The sequence below is a fragment of the Beta vulgaris genome, chromosome 5, assembly GCF_026745355.1.
Source record: "Beta vulgaris subsp. vulgaris cultivar EL10 chromosome 5, EL10.2, whole genome shotgun sequence".
Taxonomy (NCBI): Eukaryota; Viridiplantae; Streptophyta; class Magnoliopsida; order Caryophyllales; family Amaranthaceae; genus Beta; species Beta vulgaris.
Window position 1 is genome coordinate 16,050,111 of NC_079206.1, and position 18,068 is coordinate 16,068,178.

The following is an 18,068-nucleotide window of genomic DNA, read 5'->3' on the forward strand; positions in this document are numbered from 1 at the left end:
GAACGTTTTCCAAATGATGGAAGAGTTCCAACATTTTTTATCTTTTATATTCAGATCCTGAACCGACTCAAGAGAGAGTGAATCTAACTGGGGCCCTTGCTTAATAGCTAAAGGCGCTCCGGCTATGGGTGAAAGTTACCCAGATAAAATTGAAAATCCAATCCAATTCGAATTAGTAATTTGGATCGGATCCGAATTGTGTTCAAATTGGATTTATATTGCAGTTTTTTAAAAAATGATTTTTTGGATCGGATCGAATTGAGGGTAATTGGATCCAAAAATCCAATATAACCAAATAGTAATAGGGGTGTGCACCGGCTCAGGACCGAACCGGAACCGTCTGGACCGATGGTTCGGAATCTAGCATTTCCTTGGTCGTCCTGGACCTCTTGGACCGGAATTTTTTTTTTCCATAAAAAAATTCTTTTTTTGTTTTATTTAAATATATTTATAAATTATATACATTAAAAATTAATAATTTTAATAACAATAATCCTAAAAGAATAAAAGTAGGTTTTTAAGTTTCTAACTTTCTACCTTTTTTTTTTAACATATAAACTTTTTTTAACTAAAATAATAGAAATTCCGGTCCAACCGGTTTGGACCAGAATTTTTTTGGGTTTGGATCAGACCAAACCGGAATTTTCCGGGTTTGGACCAGACCGGACCGGTGGACCGGGATCATGATTTTCGGCGGACCGGTTTGTGCACACCCCTAAATATTAATATGCCTTGTATTGTATATCTGGTTTGGGCTTAAGTGCTTAACTGATTTTTTTTAAAAAAAGGCTAATCCATAGCCCAATTGACTTGACGTAGCACTTCCCCTAAAACTCTAACACCACTTAATTCCTCATTTTCAATATCTACTAGGCTGCTGTTTGTGCTTAATTTATTTTATCGAAAAACTAGAGTTCTAAAAAAATCGGATTTTCGGATCGGATCCAATCTAGAGTATGAAAATTCGAATTTGATTGGATTCAAAATCTAATTGGTTTCAATTCGGATTGGACAATTAAAATCCAAATTTTGTTCGGATCGGATTGGATTAGGCCCTAATCATAACTGTACACCGAACTTTCACCCCTAGCTCCGGCAACCCATTTATCTTGAAGAATTCTGGTATGACAACCAGAACCAATTCTTTGTGGAAACCCATCTCTGCAATCTTGAACCGCTCTACATAGACCTCTAAAGCCCCACGAAACCTTTCCCAATTTGCGATTTCGCAGCAGAAGATCCACTGGGGAACCCTTAGAACTTTGCTAATCAGACTATCTTTGTTGTAGTGAATTATGACAACTTGCTTAAGAAGAAGCGCCTTGTTGAAAAGATGCACATTTCTAATTCCCGGATCTCCTTCTCCCTTAGGGAGCTCTAGTATCTCCTTCCTTTTCCAATAGATCAGTCTAGCTTCAGTAGATCCTCCCCAAAGGAAACGAGCAATCATTGAATTCAGCTTCTCAGCCGTTTGCTTCGGAAAAACGAAGACGCCTAGGGTATGCAGGTAGAGCGATGCAAGGATACTATTGATGAAGAGGAGTCTTCCTTGCATGCGAAAGAGCTAAATTATGCCAACTACTAACTGTTTTTTGAACTTTTTCGATAAAGGGATTAAACTTAGAGAAACTTCTACCATCAACCTCTATATTACAACCCAGATACTTTCCTATCGAATCTGCAGAGGAGGTTCCTATGATATTACGCAAAGTTCCTTTTAGACTGATCGAAATATTCGAGATAAAAGGCGATGATAAATTTATTGTAATTAATCACTTTTCCTGAAACCTTACTAAACTTGGTTAGAATGTCTTTTATGCCAGAACAATATTCAGGTTTGGCTTTAAAGAAAAAAAAAGAATCGTTTTAAAGTTGTATGTAATTTGTTTTTCACAAAATCGAATGAGACTTTTTTAGATAGATGAAACTCTTTCTAAAACACATAATTACTCTTTTTGATTTAGTGTTGTTTGATTACCATATATAGCATCCACCGGTTGCACTTCCACGCAAATCTCCCCACAGATTATCTTAATCTCTGTACAATCCCCATCCAAATGCACACAACTTATTAAAGATTTTGCTCTCAACTTTTACTTTATTTCCTTTGCGTCCTGCTCTCTCTGATTTTTCTTTCTCAATTTCTAGTGCAAACTTTAACCACCATACACTAAGGTGTTCCATCATGCAAAAATACATCATCCGTTGAACACCCATATGTCTAGTCCAAATTCTAGTATACACTCAGGAGCATTAACACATGGCTTATATTTCTTCTTATTGCTCATTTAAAATAACCAAAGCATTAGTTTCAAATATGAGTACACCCAAGTATATCAACGATGCGTTCCTACATATACAACACATGAAAAAAGTGCAATGATGAACGAAACAGGATACACTAACCATATCGGTCTTTAAAAGAAACAGAGGAGTTGACTCCAGAAGAAAACTAATCTCACAAGGATAGACTTAAGCAAAATAAAATCACTGTGGAGAAAAAAACTCCCCAAACAGAGATGAAAATTCAAAACTCTGCACTTCCCGTAGCTTAAATCTGAAATCATTCTTTACAAAAGACCTTATCATTTCCACACTATATAATGCAAACAATCATATCAACATACTACACTATCAACGACACTGAATGACTAATAATACAAGGGGGAGAAAAGATGTGATGATGATGATGATAAGAAAAATGTAAAAAGAATTTCTGCAGAAGATTAGCCAGGCAAGAGGAAGCGTGAACTTGATATATCGACATTAATTACTTTAACCTCTTGGAAAAATCTCAACGCCCCCAAAGAAAAAACCTTCTCTGCGCCAATCTCAACTGTTTTAGCACCTGACCTCATAAGAACCGGCCTTTGTTATATAACGAACCCATTCAACGGTGTTGTACCCACTTTTCTCCCATACCTACAGCAATTGGATCGATATAAATATTATCTGAGAGATCACTAATGATAAAACTTTATCAAAGAAAGTTACCTTGAGGAAACGAACACGTAACCCTGATGCTGTGAACATAGGGACCTTAAAAAACAAAAATCAACATCAGATCATGTGGAAAAATCATATTCCAGAGCTACTATCAAATTGTGCAGAAATGTAACGTGTCCAGCTCCAGGGACAAATAAGTACACACAAAAGTAAACATAATGTGGACAAATATCAAGATTCATGTATTTTTCAGACCTTACAAGGTTCTATCCACATCTATGCATGCCATTTTCAAGCTAGATTTTAAACCTATCTTTCTACACGAAAAGCTTTACAATAAATAAGCTAAAGAGGATTTCCTTCGGCTTCATTGTCAACATCAAGTATGCTAGAAAGAGAGACCCAAATAGAGAATCCTTTGATAAAACAGAATCTAAACTCCTCCGAAGTATTCCTACTTTTTAATAAATAACTCAGACCTCTATCAAAAACGTCTTTGAGTAGGCACAGAGCACAGAAGACAAAGGCATCGAAAGGAGGGACCCACTACTGCAGAAAGGTGGTAGGGAAGGAAAGAAAACGGAGAGGGGAGAGGTAAGGGGCACCATGGCCAGTTTCAATTTGGGGTGTGTTTGGGTGGTGGGGGAGGGAAAAGAAAAACAAAACGGAGGGGTAAGGGAAGGAAAATAATTAACTTGTTAAAAACTCAATTTATTTATTTACTAAATAACTCGTTCTCTACACATACTTCACATACAGTGCCTTCAGCATGAATGAAATCAAAAGACATTCACCAAACTGTCTCAGCTAGACTTAAATATCTGGCTAACGATAAATCACCTTATTTGCGCAAATTAGATGGTAGACACGAGTCTACCATCTAAATGGTGCGCACCATTCCATACGGCGTTGTTTGGCATTAATTATGCGGACCCCATTGTAACTTGCTCTCCTCATTTTGTTTGCGTGGCAAAGACAATTCAAATTGGGGGGGACAGTGGCATTTATTGCATGAGTTTTTCTCTCTCATCATTCTTTTGCTGAAATACTCCCTCCTCTCTCTTTGTTCATTTATTGCATTTATGAAACTTCTTTAATTATTGAAATAGTATAATACAATGAACAAAACAATATCCTCAACGAACAAACTAAGCAACATGAAGATGAAAGTAGAACAAAAGAACCACACAAGAATCAATGAACATCTGAATTAGCAATGAACAACAAGAAAAAAAGATGAACATAAGCGGAAATATCTGATGAACAACTACTCAACCTAATGAACAGACAAAGAAAACACAATGAACAAAGAAATATCTGCAATAAACAAACTAAGAAACATTAAGATAAAGGCCAACAAAGAAGAATCGACGAGATCAATGTTCATTGGAGAACAGTTGATGTACATTGGTTTCACGGTCCACTTAATGAGAGCGCATTTTATGTTTTTTTGGGCTGCGTTTCGACGTGTGTCTACCGTTAGGATGGTAGACACGAGCCACCATCTACCAACTCGCTTATTTGCCAAGAAAATACGATGCAAGGCCAATCGTCAAAAATGAATGTTATTTCAGCAATAGTTGCAAATTATGAGATACCTGGAATTCCATTTGAATTGGTGGCCTTGTTGAGGACTTCTTCTCTCCCATGGTAGAAATCAACTCAACCTCAGCACTTAAGGTTGACTCTGTCTGGCCAGGAAATTTTCTAATCCTGTAATTGTACATATCAAATTTCAAGTGTTAGTTACATTGCAGCAAGAATAAAGCATGAACATAACAAGTACATGTTTACAAAGAGTTGTATGGATAAAACATGAAAATCAATTTACGAATAAATTAGTAGCAAAAAGCCTCATATAAATATGAATAGATATCATAATATTCTCTAATTCAAAAGACCAAGGTATCTTTAGCCCCTAACTCCATGCGTAAAGCAAAGGCACATCTATTTGTTAAGCATTTGGCAGACTGCAATAATTAGTCTAGCTGTGGAATGAAAATTGATCTATAGACGGGCTCAGATCTATACAAACATGCTTCCCGCAAACACATCTTTGCCCCTCTATGACAAACTTGACAAATAACCTTAAACAAGATGTGGTTACAGAAGTAGGCGTTCCTAAATGAACAAGGAAGTAAAAACAAGTACAGCAGAGAGTGTTTCTAGCCACATAATCGAAATTATTCCAGAACAAAAGTAAGAGGACAAAATAACCAACACTGGACAGCCAGATTTGCACTTCAAGTTGTACTTGCACATGTCAATATGTCATTGCCCTCAAGCAGGCCCCAATAGATGACTAAATAAAAAATAATCTTACTTATATTATTATCTACAACCAAGTCATCGTCCTCCTTCAAATTGCAACAGAAGATATACCCTAGAGCAGGATATAAGCTAGTCTAAATATATAGAACGTTCGAGTAAAGTTTCCATTCTCCATAAATACAGCTAAAGGATAATTCTGTGCAAGAAAGAAATGAATAGTGGGAGAAAAAGCAAAGGAAACAAGGACCAGTGTAAAGAGAAACAGAAGCAAATTTTAGGTATTGAAGCATGAATATACTCTACTTACATGATTAGACAAAGTGACATGTGTCTGGAACTTTGTCAATACAATATATATTTTCACTTACATCTAATAATTATTAAAACCAATATAACAATCAAGTGAGCTCTGATACTTGATCTCTCAAAGACATGGTTATGTATCACATAAACCTTATCCAGCACTAAGCATGACTCTGCAAAAGGTCAGACAGGGGAAAGGACAAAGTGGCCCTTTAGCACTGTGTTCATGCCTTCAACTCAACAAGAATGAGTTCATGACAATGGATGAAGAAGCCTAAAATTTAAGGCATTGGATCAAGTAATCCCTAGAGCTATTAATTGAAAAGGAAATCATTGATTAAAAAACCTATCATGTAGATATTATTTCCACAAATTTGCAACCCAAAGGGAGGCTAATAGCACTTATACAGCCAACTGCTGCCGCTAATGCTGAAAGAAAGGAGTTAGTGGTTTACTCGTTGTATTCCCTTTAGGGAATGATGTACAAGTATTTCTAGTTGCCTTCCTTTCAATTTTTTATCTTTCGATAAAATTCAGTGTTTCTACAACATTTGAGTTAAAATATTGATATTTTCCAAACCATGCTCTTACTACTTGGTATATACCTTACCCTAAATGCAAAACAAACTAGCTCAAAGTTGGAAAACCATGTTATCTGATATACTAATACTATATCATTGCGAATTAAATTATTTCCTACCATAACTCATATTATTTGTTTGCACTTGTATAAATTTGAAGCCAGATCAGATTATAAATTCTTACAAGTCTCTGTATAATTAAACCAGTTACCCACATCCCTGAACCCTACACGCAATATTTCCAAACCAGGATACATGGGTAGCAATCATGTCAAATTCATGCCCTCAAGTCCTAGTAACATCGTAAAGATACAGAATTATAAAGGACTTCATATTCAACGGTACTAATAATCTTTGTCAACCAATCGGGCTGATCTACAATACCATAGAGATCACCAGAAAATTATTTGCTACTAGTGGCAAACAGAACCCAATTCACAGTTAAGGATATCTTCAGAAAGAACCGAATAATACTACATTATATTGTTCATAGCACTCCGTTGTTAAATTACCATGTCAGTAACCCCACTAAGACTTCTGGAATCTAAGATCAGTTACAGGTCACATAGTAACCCTAAAGGGGTGCATGTGCTGCAAATCCAAACTTATCGGTTATACAACAGCACATGCGTGTAATACTGCAAACATGTATTTAAGACGGAAAATGAAGCAATAGTCAATGAAGTAACAAAATTTGCAATAAAGGCAAAATCAGGACACTTACTTCCAGACCAAACTATCAATGGAAGGGTTATACTTTGCTCTACCCGATGTCACTTGGAAGCTTGTTTTTGCAGTTTGTTTGGGAACTGGGATTTTGATCACCACTCCAAGAGCAAACATCTTCGCACCAAAGACACTCTTGACCTGATGAATAGAATTTATAAGCAAACGTCAATACATATAAATGACGGATTGATGCTTAACTTCACAAAAGAAGCTGCACATACCTTAACATTTACTTCCATGCGTGTCCTGCCCAATTCCTTGATTGTTGGCAATACCCGGAAAGGGAGGTTAACACCCTCAGTTATACGATATCTGAAATATCCAGAGCAGAGGATATCACATAAAAACTCATAAGGATTTTGGTTGGGAAAAAAACATCTCTTGCTTTTTTTGGTTTGTAATGAATAGAAAAGTTTTCCTGGGGATGAGATATATTGGAGAAATTGATCCTTCCTATAAGGAAGGAATGCCACATTTTCCTCATTCCTCGCATACCTCTTTCTTTTCTCCCATCCATTCTCTGCCCACCAATTTCATTTTTATCTTTTCAATTCATTTCCATCAAAATGTTTTTTGTCCAATTAAACAGATTAGTAGGACTTGCACAAACAAAATTTAGACAAAAATCCAGATTACCAAAAAAAAAAAGCCTAGATAACTTTAAAGAGCAGGAAAGAAGACAGTGTGGGCCTGAAGGCCCAAAAGTATTATAGAACATGACAACATCAAACCTTGTATATTGACAAGTAATTAGCACATGTTTGAATATTATTATTAACAAAACAGCACCGCTTAAGTAAATAAGAGCACTTTTCTCTGTTGGAAAAACATCTCTTCTACAAATAGAGAGAGAGCGTCAAATCTGTTTAAAATTAATAATTTCATACACATGAGATTTCATAAAAGCCAAACATTCGCCAGAAAATGCATTCACAAGAACTTATGAGCTTACTTCATTAATTCAAATTCACCATCTGGAGGAACAAAACTGACAGTCTTCTCCGAGTTGAACCTCGTCAAATTCACACATTGATGGAAGGTTACATCATCCAGCTCAATAGTCTTCCCACTGAGAAAGGGCAGAACAACGAGAATATTAAAAATCAACTATAGCAATTAGCAACACTTGAGCAGAACCATATGAATCATGAAAGCCTTGGTATGATAACAGCTCACAACCAAAATTAATGAAAGGGCTTGATCCAGGAGGTACACATAAACACTTATAGTAAAAGTAGGTACAGTAGTTCTTTACGATGCCAGACATGAATATCAATGCTATTAAGCTAGATATATACATTTGACAATATATATGCAGGATTACAGCTCTGAAAGAGCCATTATAAACCAAAAAGGCAGATTTGTTAAAAATGATGGTCCATCAATCAGAATTTTGAATTGCGACAAGGACCTCTCCTAACTTAGTGCAAGAGGCAAGAGCTACCCCATGAATGTGTAAAGGGACACTTCTAAAACAGCTTGGAGGAGCAGTCTTGAAATAAACATGTTGCTGCCATGGGAGAAGCCACATGGGGAGCTGCAAGTCCCTGCAGCCCACCCCCACGGCCCATATTTTTTTAGTTAGGCCGCTGCAGGTATTATGTTTATACATTAATGAGGCCTTTATAGATTTGAAGGAGATTGTGGGTTTGGTGGTTAATGACTTGGGGAAAAGTTTGGGTGGTTAGGAGGTCAAATTCTCTTAACAACAAAAATTCTACTCTCTTTTTATTTTTCGTTTCCTCTATTTATTTTATTTAAAAAGTAACAGCCATCCGCCCCTCGCAATTAAAAATTCCTAGCTTCGCCCCTGGTTGCTGCCATGAAGCACTTCATTCTTGAAGCTACGATTTCAAGTTTCTCCTCAACTCCTGAACTAGTGGTGGTTGTGCTTTTAAAAGTTGATGAGATTGGTTCTTTAGCTCGGTTCTCAGTATTGCTTTTACATAACAAAGTGATGAACGGTTCTACCTATCTTCACAAGCCATACATAGCAGACCTTGGTGCTTCATGCATGGTAAGCAAATCAGAGAACCAATAGCAAAAAGAAACAGATTCAAATTGATGATCTAAGCAAATTCCAGCATTAAGATACCAAAAATGTCATGGCAGATATGGGCAAGGTTCCACATCACTGTAGACTTTAAGTAGCCACTGTGCTTATAGCATACATACATAAAGAGCTCTTTCCAAGAACAGAAATAATACTCCCTCGTCCCACAATATAATGCTTGTTTTTTTTTTTACACGGTCTTCAAAACGGACCTTTGACCTTCGATATCTTCAGTTCCTTATTATTAAAAAGTACAAAAAGTTGATATTATGAAACATTGAAACTACATATTGAGGCGAATCTAACAAGATCCTACATGAGTATGTTTTCTTGTATATACTAATGAGCATTTTTGGTCAAAGATTTTAAAGTTTGACCCACCTAAAATGAAATAGGCACTATATTATAGGACGGTGGGAGCAGTACAAACATCTGCATATATAATTATTTGCAACATAACTACCTAGAAATTGGCAGATTCATCAATCTTCAGCTAGGTAGCACGGATACGGGTACGGGAACGAATACGAGTACGGGGACGGAAAACGGCAAAATCAAAATTTCCGAAAACGGGTACGGCTTGGATTCGTCAAAAAATAAAATAAAAATAAATTTTTTTTGTTGAGGGAAAATAAAAATAAAATTTATAAATTAATATTCATATATAAGTCACTACCATAAATAAAATACAACTTTTAGGTGAATGAACAATTTAATTAATGTTGAAGCAAAATTCAGAAAATAAGAAACATATTATACGATTTTTCTTTAGTTAAAGGTGAGCTCAAATGTTTTATGAGTAATAATTAAAATTTTAAAAGAAAGGGAGGAAGATTTAATGGGTTGATGACAGTTGTATATTAACTTTAGCTGTGAATGAGGTGTCTCTCCTCTTCTCATTCTCTCTCATGTAGAGTATTTGAATATTATATTTATAATATAAGTACAACAATTACATGCATTCTGGCTTCTGCAAAAAAGTCTATCAGAAAAGAAAGAAAAAGTAAGGCAAACTAGCTAGTAAAATATGTCGACATATTGACAGTCATGACAGAAATTTAAAACCAAAAGAATAGAGAGAGAAACTAGAAATCAGAATAATAGAGAAAACAGAGGTCAAGAAGGGGGAAAAGTACAGCAGCTGAAGGTTTCTAATGGCAGAGAAAGAGAAGAAAAAAATGAAGGGAGAAGAATGAAGGTGAAGAAGATGAAGAGAGAGAAAATGCTTGGGGACGTCTCGTAGCATCTAAACCCGTCCCCAAGACGTCTTCACTCTACACCCAAGGCGTACCATATGAGCCGCCGTCCCACCACCCGTTCGTTTGGGGACGTTTTTGGGGCGTACCCGTCCCGTCCCCGACCTGTCCCCGTCCCCGGTACGGGATTCGGTCCAAAGAAGGCGTACCCATGCTTCATAGATCTTCAGCATGCTAATAATCAAAAGAGAGCAATCATTCAACAAAATTTGTTCATAACATGATAACAGAAGTAGCAATACAACAAATATATTTAGCATAAGATCTGCTATGTAGAAATGATAACAGCAAATTGTTAATGAGAATAAAAAAACTCTCAGCCTGAAACTAAACAGAATATTCCATAATAAAAGATAAGAAAGAAGCCTGTTTGATAGAAGCTACCTCTTTGCCGGACGTGCTTTCAACTGTGACTCTTTCTCAAGACCAATTTTATCATTTAATCCCAACTTCAAATCAGGCATTCCAGAGAGAAAACACTTCATAAGAATCTTTCCAGTAACATCACAACGTAGCACACTACCTGTTGTCATGGAATACAAAACCATTATAGAACACTACATAATCAGAATCTGGTAAACCCCCCACCCCCTCCTCCCTTTCACCACACAGACACAAAATAAAGAAAAGGAAGCCCTCACCAACCTTTTGAAGACATAAGAAGATTGACACTTTCCACAATATCTAGGAACACCTGCAAGGGAAGGCTCGCAATTAACAAAATACATGAGTGACAGTCAGTGTTCCCTGAAATGCTAACCCTCTGAGAATTGCAGTCCAGAAAGGGTGAATACTCACATGCAAGTGATTACTTTTGCACTAATTTACGTCACGAGTAGCAAATTGCATAACCATACACATTCTTATACAGCAAATCAGGTAACACTATTACTAGTATCTAATATACTTACAAATAACTCACCTCATTCTTTTTATAAGCAAGACCTTCTCTTCGCCAGCCAACGGCACCTGTAACTTGCAAAGTTGCATTTGGCACTGGTTTATCGGCAGGCTGAATTGCAAGACACAAACAGAAAACAAAGAACAGGAGAATTAATTAACTACCCAATTTCAGGAGCTCCTACTTAACATACCTGAAAGGCAATAATGAAAAAAAAATTTGTCAGGCAGTACCATCAAAAAGATCAAAATGCATACCTTCGACGAGAATGGTGAGCGTACTCCCTCTTGAGTAATGTAGAGCTTTAGAATTTCAGGTGAAAGATTTTGTGGGTAGCCAAAATCCATTATTTCTGCAATTTAGAAATTATCAGAAAATAACAGTCATCGTGGTACATTCAAAGGTGGATCGTAAAAATATAAGAACTGATGATGAGAACACCACAAGAAGACAGCAGAGCAATATTATTTTGGAAAAACTCAAAGGTTTAGACGTGGAATATTAAGCCAGGAGATGCATCAACATCTTCCACATGCTTCCCACCCTCCACCAACCTTAGAACAGCTTGTGATGATAATACTCATGCACAACTATGCAATACATCATCACTTGTCTAGTTCCATTATTAGCTTGGTAAAACGGTGTTTGTTATCCCATTCACAAGTATTAATTATTATTCACAGTCTAGCTTCAATAAAGTCATAGACTATACTCTATAGCATCAAAAACACTGTCCACACAATGTTTCTCACAGGGACGTCTTTTAACGGGTTCCTCAACTTTATGCACCATAATCTGGATCTACTACATTCCCCACCCTCCAAAAAAATAAACATAAATCGAAGATTTATGCCTAATCACATCTTATTTCTTGATTTTCATTCTGCATTCAAATCTAAATCACTTACAGATTATACTGCAGGATAACTATCATACTATGCAGACATGTATTTTGACAGAATAAGAACAAGGAAGATTGAAATAAAATCCACAAGATACATTACATACCATCTAACAACTCGTATATCAGAACAAAATTATTGCGAATAGCATCTTCATCAAATTGCCCACCAAAGTAGGATTTGAAAAGATTCACAGCCTGCAGAGAGTTGTAAAATCATAATTAGCCAACTTTTCACTGTATATGATATGAAGCAAAATTTACAGCAACTCTTCATCATGCTTGAACCAATGTTACAAGGACGTGGTACGGTTAGAAACAGGGTACGGATTCGGATATGCGGAACGCTAGCTTGAGTGAATCGGGTGCGATGGGTACGAAAATTATATATATAGGGTTAGAATCCAGTGAGAATGAGTCCTTATATGAGAACATATTTATGTCTAGAACATACACAATAATTTATAGAACATATGCTATGATTTTTAGAACATGAACACATATTTATACTTAAGAACCTAATCAACACATAAACATATACTGATATATACATGTTTTTAAATTTTCAAGCTTATGTCCTAAATTATTTCAGGTATGTTCTAAAATTATTTTAAGTGTAAATGGTTTTAACATGTTCTAAATTATTTCAAGTATGTTATACATGATTACAAGTACATCCTAAATTAATTCCAATAAAATTTTAGAACACGTACACCATTTTGTAAAACATATAACTATATCTCATATAATATATAATAACTTTTAGAACATATATTATAGTACATATGCTGTGAGGCAAACTCATCTTATCTCATCTCAACAAGCTTTAAATTGCTACTTAGCGATAACTAATCATCATCATCTACCATATCATATGATCAAAGTCATGTATCATCAACACAACTGCAACGGTCATTTTAGAACACGAATTTTCAAAGTTTAGAACATGAAATAACAAATTTTAGAACATGAAATACAGAATTTTAGAACATGAAATCCAACCTAAATAAAATTGAACTTCAAAAATTTTGATAAAAAATTCGTTAAACTTGGTAAGAACCTCTCTTGAATTCATGTCGCTTTGCTGATTTACATATGAAGAACTTTGTTGAATTTTATCTTGAATTTGGTTGAGTTTATTTGAGGAGAGAGAAGGGATATTCTTGAGTAGTGAAAATGGTCATCTTGAGAAAAGAGAACAAACATGAATTCACTCTAAATAAATTGAATCTATTATGAAAAATTTTGTTGCACTTGTCAAAAACTTGATTGAAGTTGAACTTGGAGTTTCAACTAAGCCTACTTGAGGAAAGAAAATGGGTATTCTTGAGGAGAGATAATTAGTCTTTTAGAGGAGAGAGAGATGAAATAAATTCGTTATTAATGAATGCAAGCTAAAAAAGATTGAATTTCATAAAATTTAATGAAGAATTTAGTAATATTTGTGAAGAAATAGGTTGAATTTGAGTCTAAAACTTTAATGGAGTCTTTTTGAGAAGAAAACATAATTCAGAACATATCACTTAATTTATAGAACATATGATGTGTTCTAACAAAAGAAAGTGTTCTCACATATAGGAGGGGTTCTCACAAAGAGTCTTCCCCTATATATATATATATATATATATATATATATATATATATATTATATATATATATATATATATATATATAGGGTAAGAGCATTTGTCAAAGTAAAAAATAAGAAAAGAAACACAGTGAGCAAAGAAAGGACAAGAAAAAGAGTAGTAGAAGCCACTTGTCAAGAAGTTCAAAAAAAAAGAGAATACAAGGAAATGACAGCTGTTATAGTAATAATAAGGATAAGGAAAGGAAGCAAGTGACACATTCAACCACTTTTTGAGCAATGAGTCATCTTCTTCCTAGCTTCCATCTCCGGCAATTCTCCTACCCCGCTCAGCATCTCTCCTCCCTGGCAGAACTTCTGGCGACCAGAATTTTGTCAGCGTGGGCCTCAAGAATCAGAACGCGATCATCATCGATCTGATGCAAGACTCCGAGCGATCTCGATCGCGTTTGTTCCGCGATCCGGAACGAACAACCCAGATCGGGTAACGCGGCTCCGTCCCACGTTCCTTGTATCACTAATCTGAACTCTTTCCTCTTTCTAAAACTTAAACATGTCCTAAAATCAATCATAACATCTTGCTGACAAGGTGATGGAAAATGCGAAATGATATTCCTATAACTAATGATATTGTCTGACTACGTTCAAAATCCACAATTAACAAGAAGCAGCTAGAAGAATATTCTTTAGATGTGTATATTATCTCCACGTAACAAGTATGCATTCAAATACACTGCTCGACTTATTGAAGTAGTTCATTAGTTTTAGACCTTGATGGGTATCTACAAACTAGGACGAGTTTTAAAAAATATTTTCTTTCTCGCGCTCGCTCGCTCTCTCTCCCTCCCTCTCCCCCTCCCCATCCCCTCCCCCTCCCCCCCCCCCCCCTCTCTCTACAAAATTCAGTTCAAACAAGGCTGTACATGTTTTATCAAAAAAGAAAGGAAGCAGCTGAAGCTAGGAGGATATGAACTCACTTTGAACCCCACTAAAATCAAAGGACGATATTAACTCATCTACTGAAAATACTTCCTCCGTCCTTCAATTATCACTACATATCCCTTGAGAACACACATTAAGGTGTGAGACATGTGGTGTCCAATACCATGTGAAAAAGTACATATGTGATAATGAAAACTGAAAAGTTATTAAAAACCAGTATGCAGTAATTAATAGTAAACTTCCATAAAAGGGAAATGTAGTCATTATTAAAAATGGAGGAATTATGGTGAAAAGGATTATACCCCAGCCCTCTGTGAAAATTTAGGCAAACCCTAGTTTGACTAAAAAAAAAAAGAGTGGAAGACAGAGCGTTGTATTAAAATAAGCAAGTTGAATGAGTAAATTTTGAAAGATAAGTGTGATCTATTTGAGAACATGATCTTTTCGAACAATTGAAAGGAGCTAAAATTTTCAACATGGACTTGACTAGGGGCTAGGGCAACTATTAGCTAAAGACTGCTTAGATAGATAGAGCAAAAAGGAGCATTTAAAATAAGGTGTGGGAGCCGTAATCTACAACGACGCCACTACAAGTAGCAGCTTCAGAAAGACAAATCGGACAGAGAGAGAAAATCAAAGAGAAGAGAGTCATATACGATGGATAACTCTATATGAACATTCATCATCTGTGAAGAGCTTGAAAGAAATAGTTGATAGAAGAGCAAGAATTACCTCAACAACAAACTTGAAAGCACAAGCTACATTAGCATTGCTGCTGACGACAATTACAATGTACACATTGCTAATTCTCATATAAAAGAAAGAACAACCTCCTATCTGCCTCACGGGACAAGTACCAAGCTCCTTCGTTTGCATAATATGCATCCGAAATGCATCAACCATGTTTCCCCTGTTAGCAACATATAAACAGATTATATAGTCATCCGCAAAATGCAACAATAAATTAAATAAAATGCAATATCTTCAGGATAACAGTGACTTGGTGAGATTGCATACTTAGATATGCAAATACGAAAAATAACAAGAAACACTTTATTTATTACCAAAAGTCAGGGGGGAACGCACAATGAAATCATACATATAGATCATAATACATACTACCAAGCTCCATGGCTACATGATCCAGATATCAGATTTTGATATAATTGAACATTGCAGATATTACCATCATTTCGGTGCAGGCATAGAATATGGACATAGATCAAAGTTCACAGTCTAGATTAGCCTAAATTGTGGTTGAAGTTGGAGATAAAAAAAAGCCTAAATTCAAAGAGTACATTATGAGGGTTAGACTTTAAGGAGTAACTATCCCGCTGCCTTAATCAGGGGATCATTTTCCCTTTCCTGCAAGTTTGGCCTGGATAAAGGAGTAATTTTTCTCCCCTTGACCCTTTGTCCTCTCTTCCTCTCTCCTCCTCCCACCAACTCCATCCTCAATACAAATTTGGCGACCACTTAACCCATTTAATTCCACCTATTATCAACGATCTAATCCAAGGGGGCCAGAATATATCCTCCCATTCATTAGCATATTCATAGTCGGCAACAATTGAATGGAAATATGGGGTTTTGTTGCATAAAAACAAGAAAACAAAAGATAAAATGGAAGATGGAAAGTGTTCACCATGGCTATATGCTATATCTCAAATAATATGAAAAAGAGAGGGGAGATAAGAGAGCTGGTAGTGGCGCTAAGAGTACAATGTAAGAGATAGTTGTGTTATAGAGTAGCGGTGGTAGTGAAAGGATGGGGGATGATATGGGGGTGATATAAAGTTGGAGAAAGTTATAGGGGAATAGTTAGCATACGATGAAGTAGGGTAACTACTCATATATTAAGGAAATGGACTATCTACCTAAATTTTTACTCCCCATTTGATCAATAAAAATCACTAACACTCCCCCCTAGAACTACTACCCTTCATTTCCCCCGAATCCAGTAACATCACTACTCTGATTTAGTCCTATTCTTGACACGTATTAGAAGATGCAGGATACCTTCATAATATCATTTGATAAACAAATTTGAGGAAACCCTATGCAAAGTGATGCAAAATGAGGGCCAGAGTTGAAATCTTACACAGTTACACCAAAACATTCCTACATTGGCTCTTAGTACAAAGCACAAAAAGGAGCCTTCAAAACAACAATATTCAAGAATTTCATCAATGCATCAATAGAAAATCACACTATAATGTGTCAACTTACTAAAATAAGCACCTTATTAAGTAACACTATCCCAACCTGTTGATCAACACTATCTAATCAATTCATTTTATTTTCTTTAAATGGTCTCAACAATTCATTTAACATCAGAGTATAATGTGTCATTGCACACCCCGCATAAAAAAACAAGCAACAGAAAATCCACATCTACTTTGTTTCACTATAATCTTCCTTTAACCAATCGTGTGCCATCTCCAAGCAGCACCCAAGCATCAATAAATATACATAAACAGTGAAGAAAACACTTTCGTAAACTCTCCCCTAAGGCCCTAATATCAAACATACCACTAAAATACTGAAAAGTGAGTAGATCAACGTTATGAGGAGCACAAATCAGCCAAAAGTTCAAGCATTTAAACCATCAATCGAACAAATTCAGCCAATTTAGTTTAACAAGGTCACTGGTAACTCGAATTAAGCTTCAAAATCAAAATTATTTCAACATACATTAACAGAAAGAGAGAGGTGAGTTACCCGACATCGTCGCGATAGAGGCGATTGATAAGAACATCACCACGAAGATTCAAGAAGTAGATTGCAGAAGCTGCCACCGGCATCTTTGAACCAGTGGATCTAAATTCACCGAAGAAATTCAAACCTCAAAATGAGCTTCGAAATCGATCGAAGAAATTTAGCCGAGATCTAGGGTTTCCAATCCACCGAATTTCGAAATTTTCAAGTAGCAATTAATCGAATCAGATATGTGGAATTATGTTTGATTTTCGCATTTCGCGCAAATTATAAGATCATTAAACTAATTGAGCGAGAAAGAAATATTGAAAGTGAAAATGTGATAATCACCTACCAGAAAGGTCATGAATTCAAAGATGACAGGTCATAGTAAAAAGCCTAAGACAGTATGCCGGAGAAGCGAGGAGAGAGTAAAAGTTTCCACTTTCGATCACAATTCAAAAGGGTACACCTAGCCCCACGGCGTGTTTGGCAAAATTAGCGTGGGTTTGCAATAACGATTAACGATTAGTGTTAGCCGTTGGAGTTGCCATTAGAGCAATTAAAATTGCAAGGTACAATCACTTATAGCTTTATGTGCCACATCAAATTTTCAAACTACAACATTTTCAAGCTACAACCTCTCCCATTGGAAAACTACCACCAGTTTTTGTAGGTCCCACATGTCATCACTATATCAACAATTTTTAATATACATTTACAATCATAATTTGTTATTAACTTGTAAAAATAATAAATTGTAGAAATAAATGACTTTTATTCCAAATTTTAAATAATTATTTTAAAAAAAAATTTAAATAACAAAAAAAATTAAGAGACAATGTAATTAATACATAAAAACGAAAAGCGAGATTACATTAACAAAGAGTATTACATATT

General features: G+C 35.7%; 1 protein-coding gene across 3 annotated transcripts; it reads right to left on the reverse strand.

Annotated features, from left to right (window-relative positions):
* Positions 1 to 2,448: 2,448 nt before the first annotated feature.
* Positions 2,449 to 17,663, reverse strand: LOC104892929 (AP-2 complex subunit mu). 3 transcript variants are annotated; one of them, XM_019249531.3, is made up of 14 exons: positions 17,524 to 17,663; positions 17,193 to 17,291; positions 15,204 to 15,381; positions 12,049 to 12,139; positions 11,298 to 11,392; positions 11,062 to 11,151; positions 10,785 to 10,833; positions 10,524 to 10,662; positions 7,783 to 7,899; positions 7,052 to 7,142; positions 6,826 to 6,968; positions 4,545 to 4,659; positions 2,995 to 3,039; positions 2,449 to 2,922 (listed from the first exon to the last, which is right to left on the reverse strand). In XM_019249531.3, the coding sequence occupies exons 2-14, from the start codon at positions 17,273 to 17,275 to the stop codon at positions 2,842 to 2,844; spliced, it is 1,317 nt and encodes a 438-aa protein (XP_019105076.1). In that variant the 5' UTR covers positions 17,276 to 17,291; positions 17,524 to 17,663; the 3' UTR covers positions 2,449 to 2,841. The 3 variants fall into 3 exon arrangements, with proteins under 3 accessions (XP_019105076.1, XP_010677255.1, XP_010677254.1); XM_010678953.3 differs by having other exon boundaries at positions 17,193 to 17,360; XM_010678952.3 differs by lacking the exon at positions 17,524 to 17,663 and having other exon boundaries at positions 17,193 to 17,517.
* Between the last annotated feature and the right edge of the window lie 405 nt (positions 17,664 to 18,068).

What these genes read in the sequence shown, in the direction of transcription:
- LOC104892929 (XM_019249531.3), bottom strand. Translation starts at nt 17,275, where the DNA reads ATGCCGGTGGCAGCTTCTGCAATCTACTTCTTGAATCTTCGTGGTGAT. An exon ending in CTTTCAAGTTTGTTGTTGAG is followed by an intron (nt 12,140 to 15,203) that starts GTAATTCTTGCT and finishes AACTCTCTGCAG; the next exon opens with GCTGTGAATCTTTTCAAATC. An exon ending in AAAGCACGTCCGGCAAAGAG is followed by an intron (nt 7,900 to 10,523) that starts GTAGCTTCTATC and finishes GCCCTTTCTCAG; the next exon opens with TGGGAAGACTATTGAGCTGG.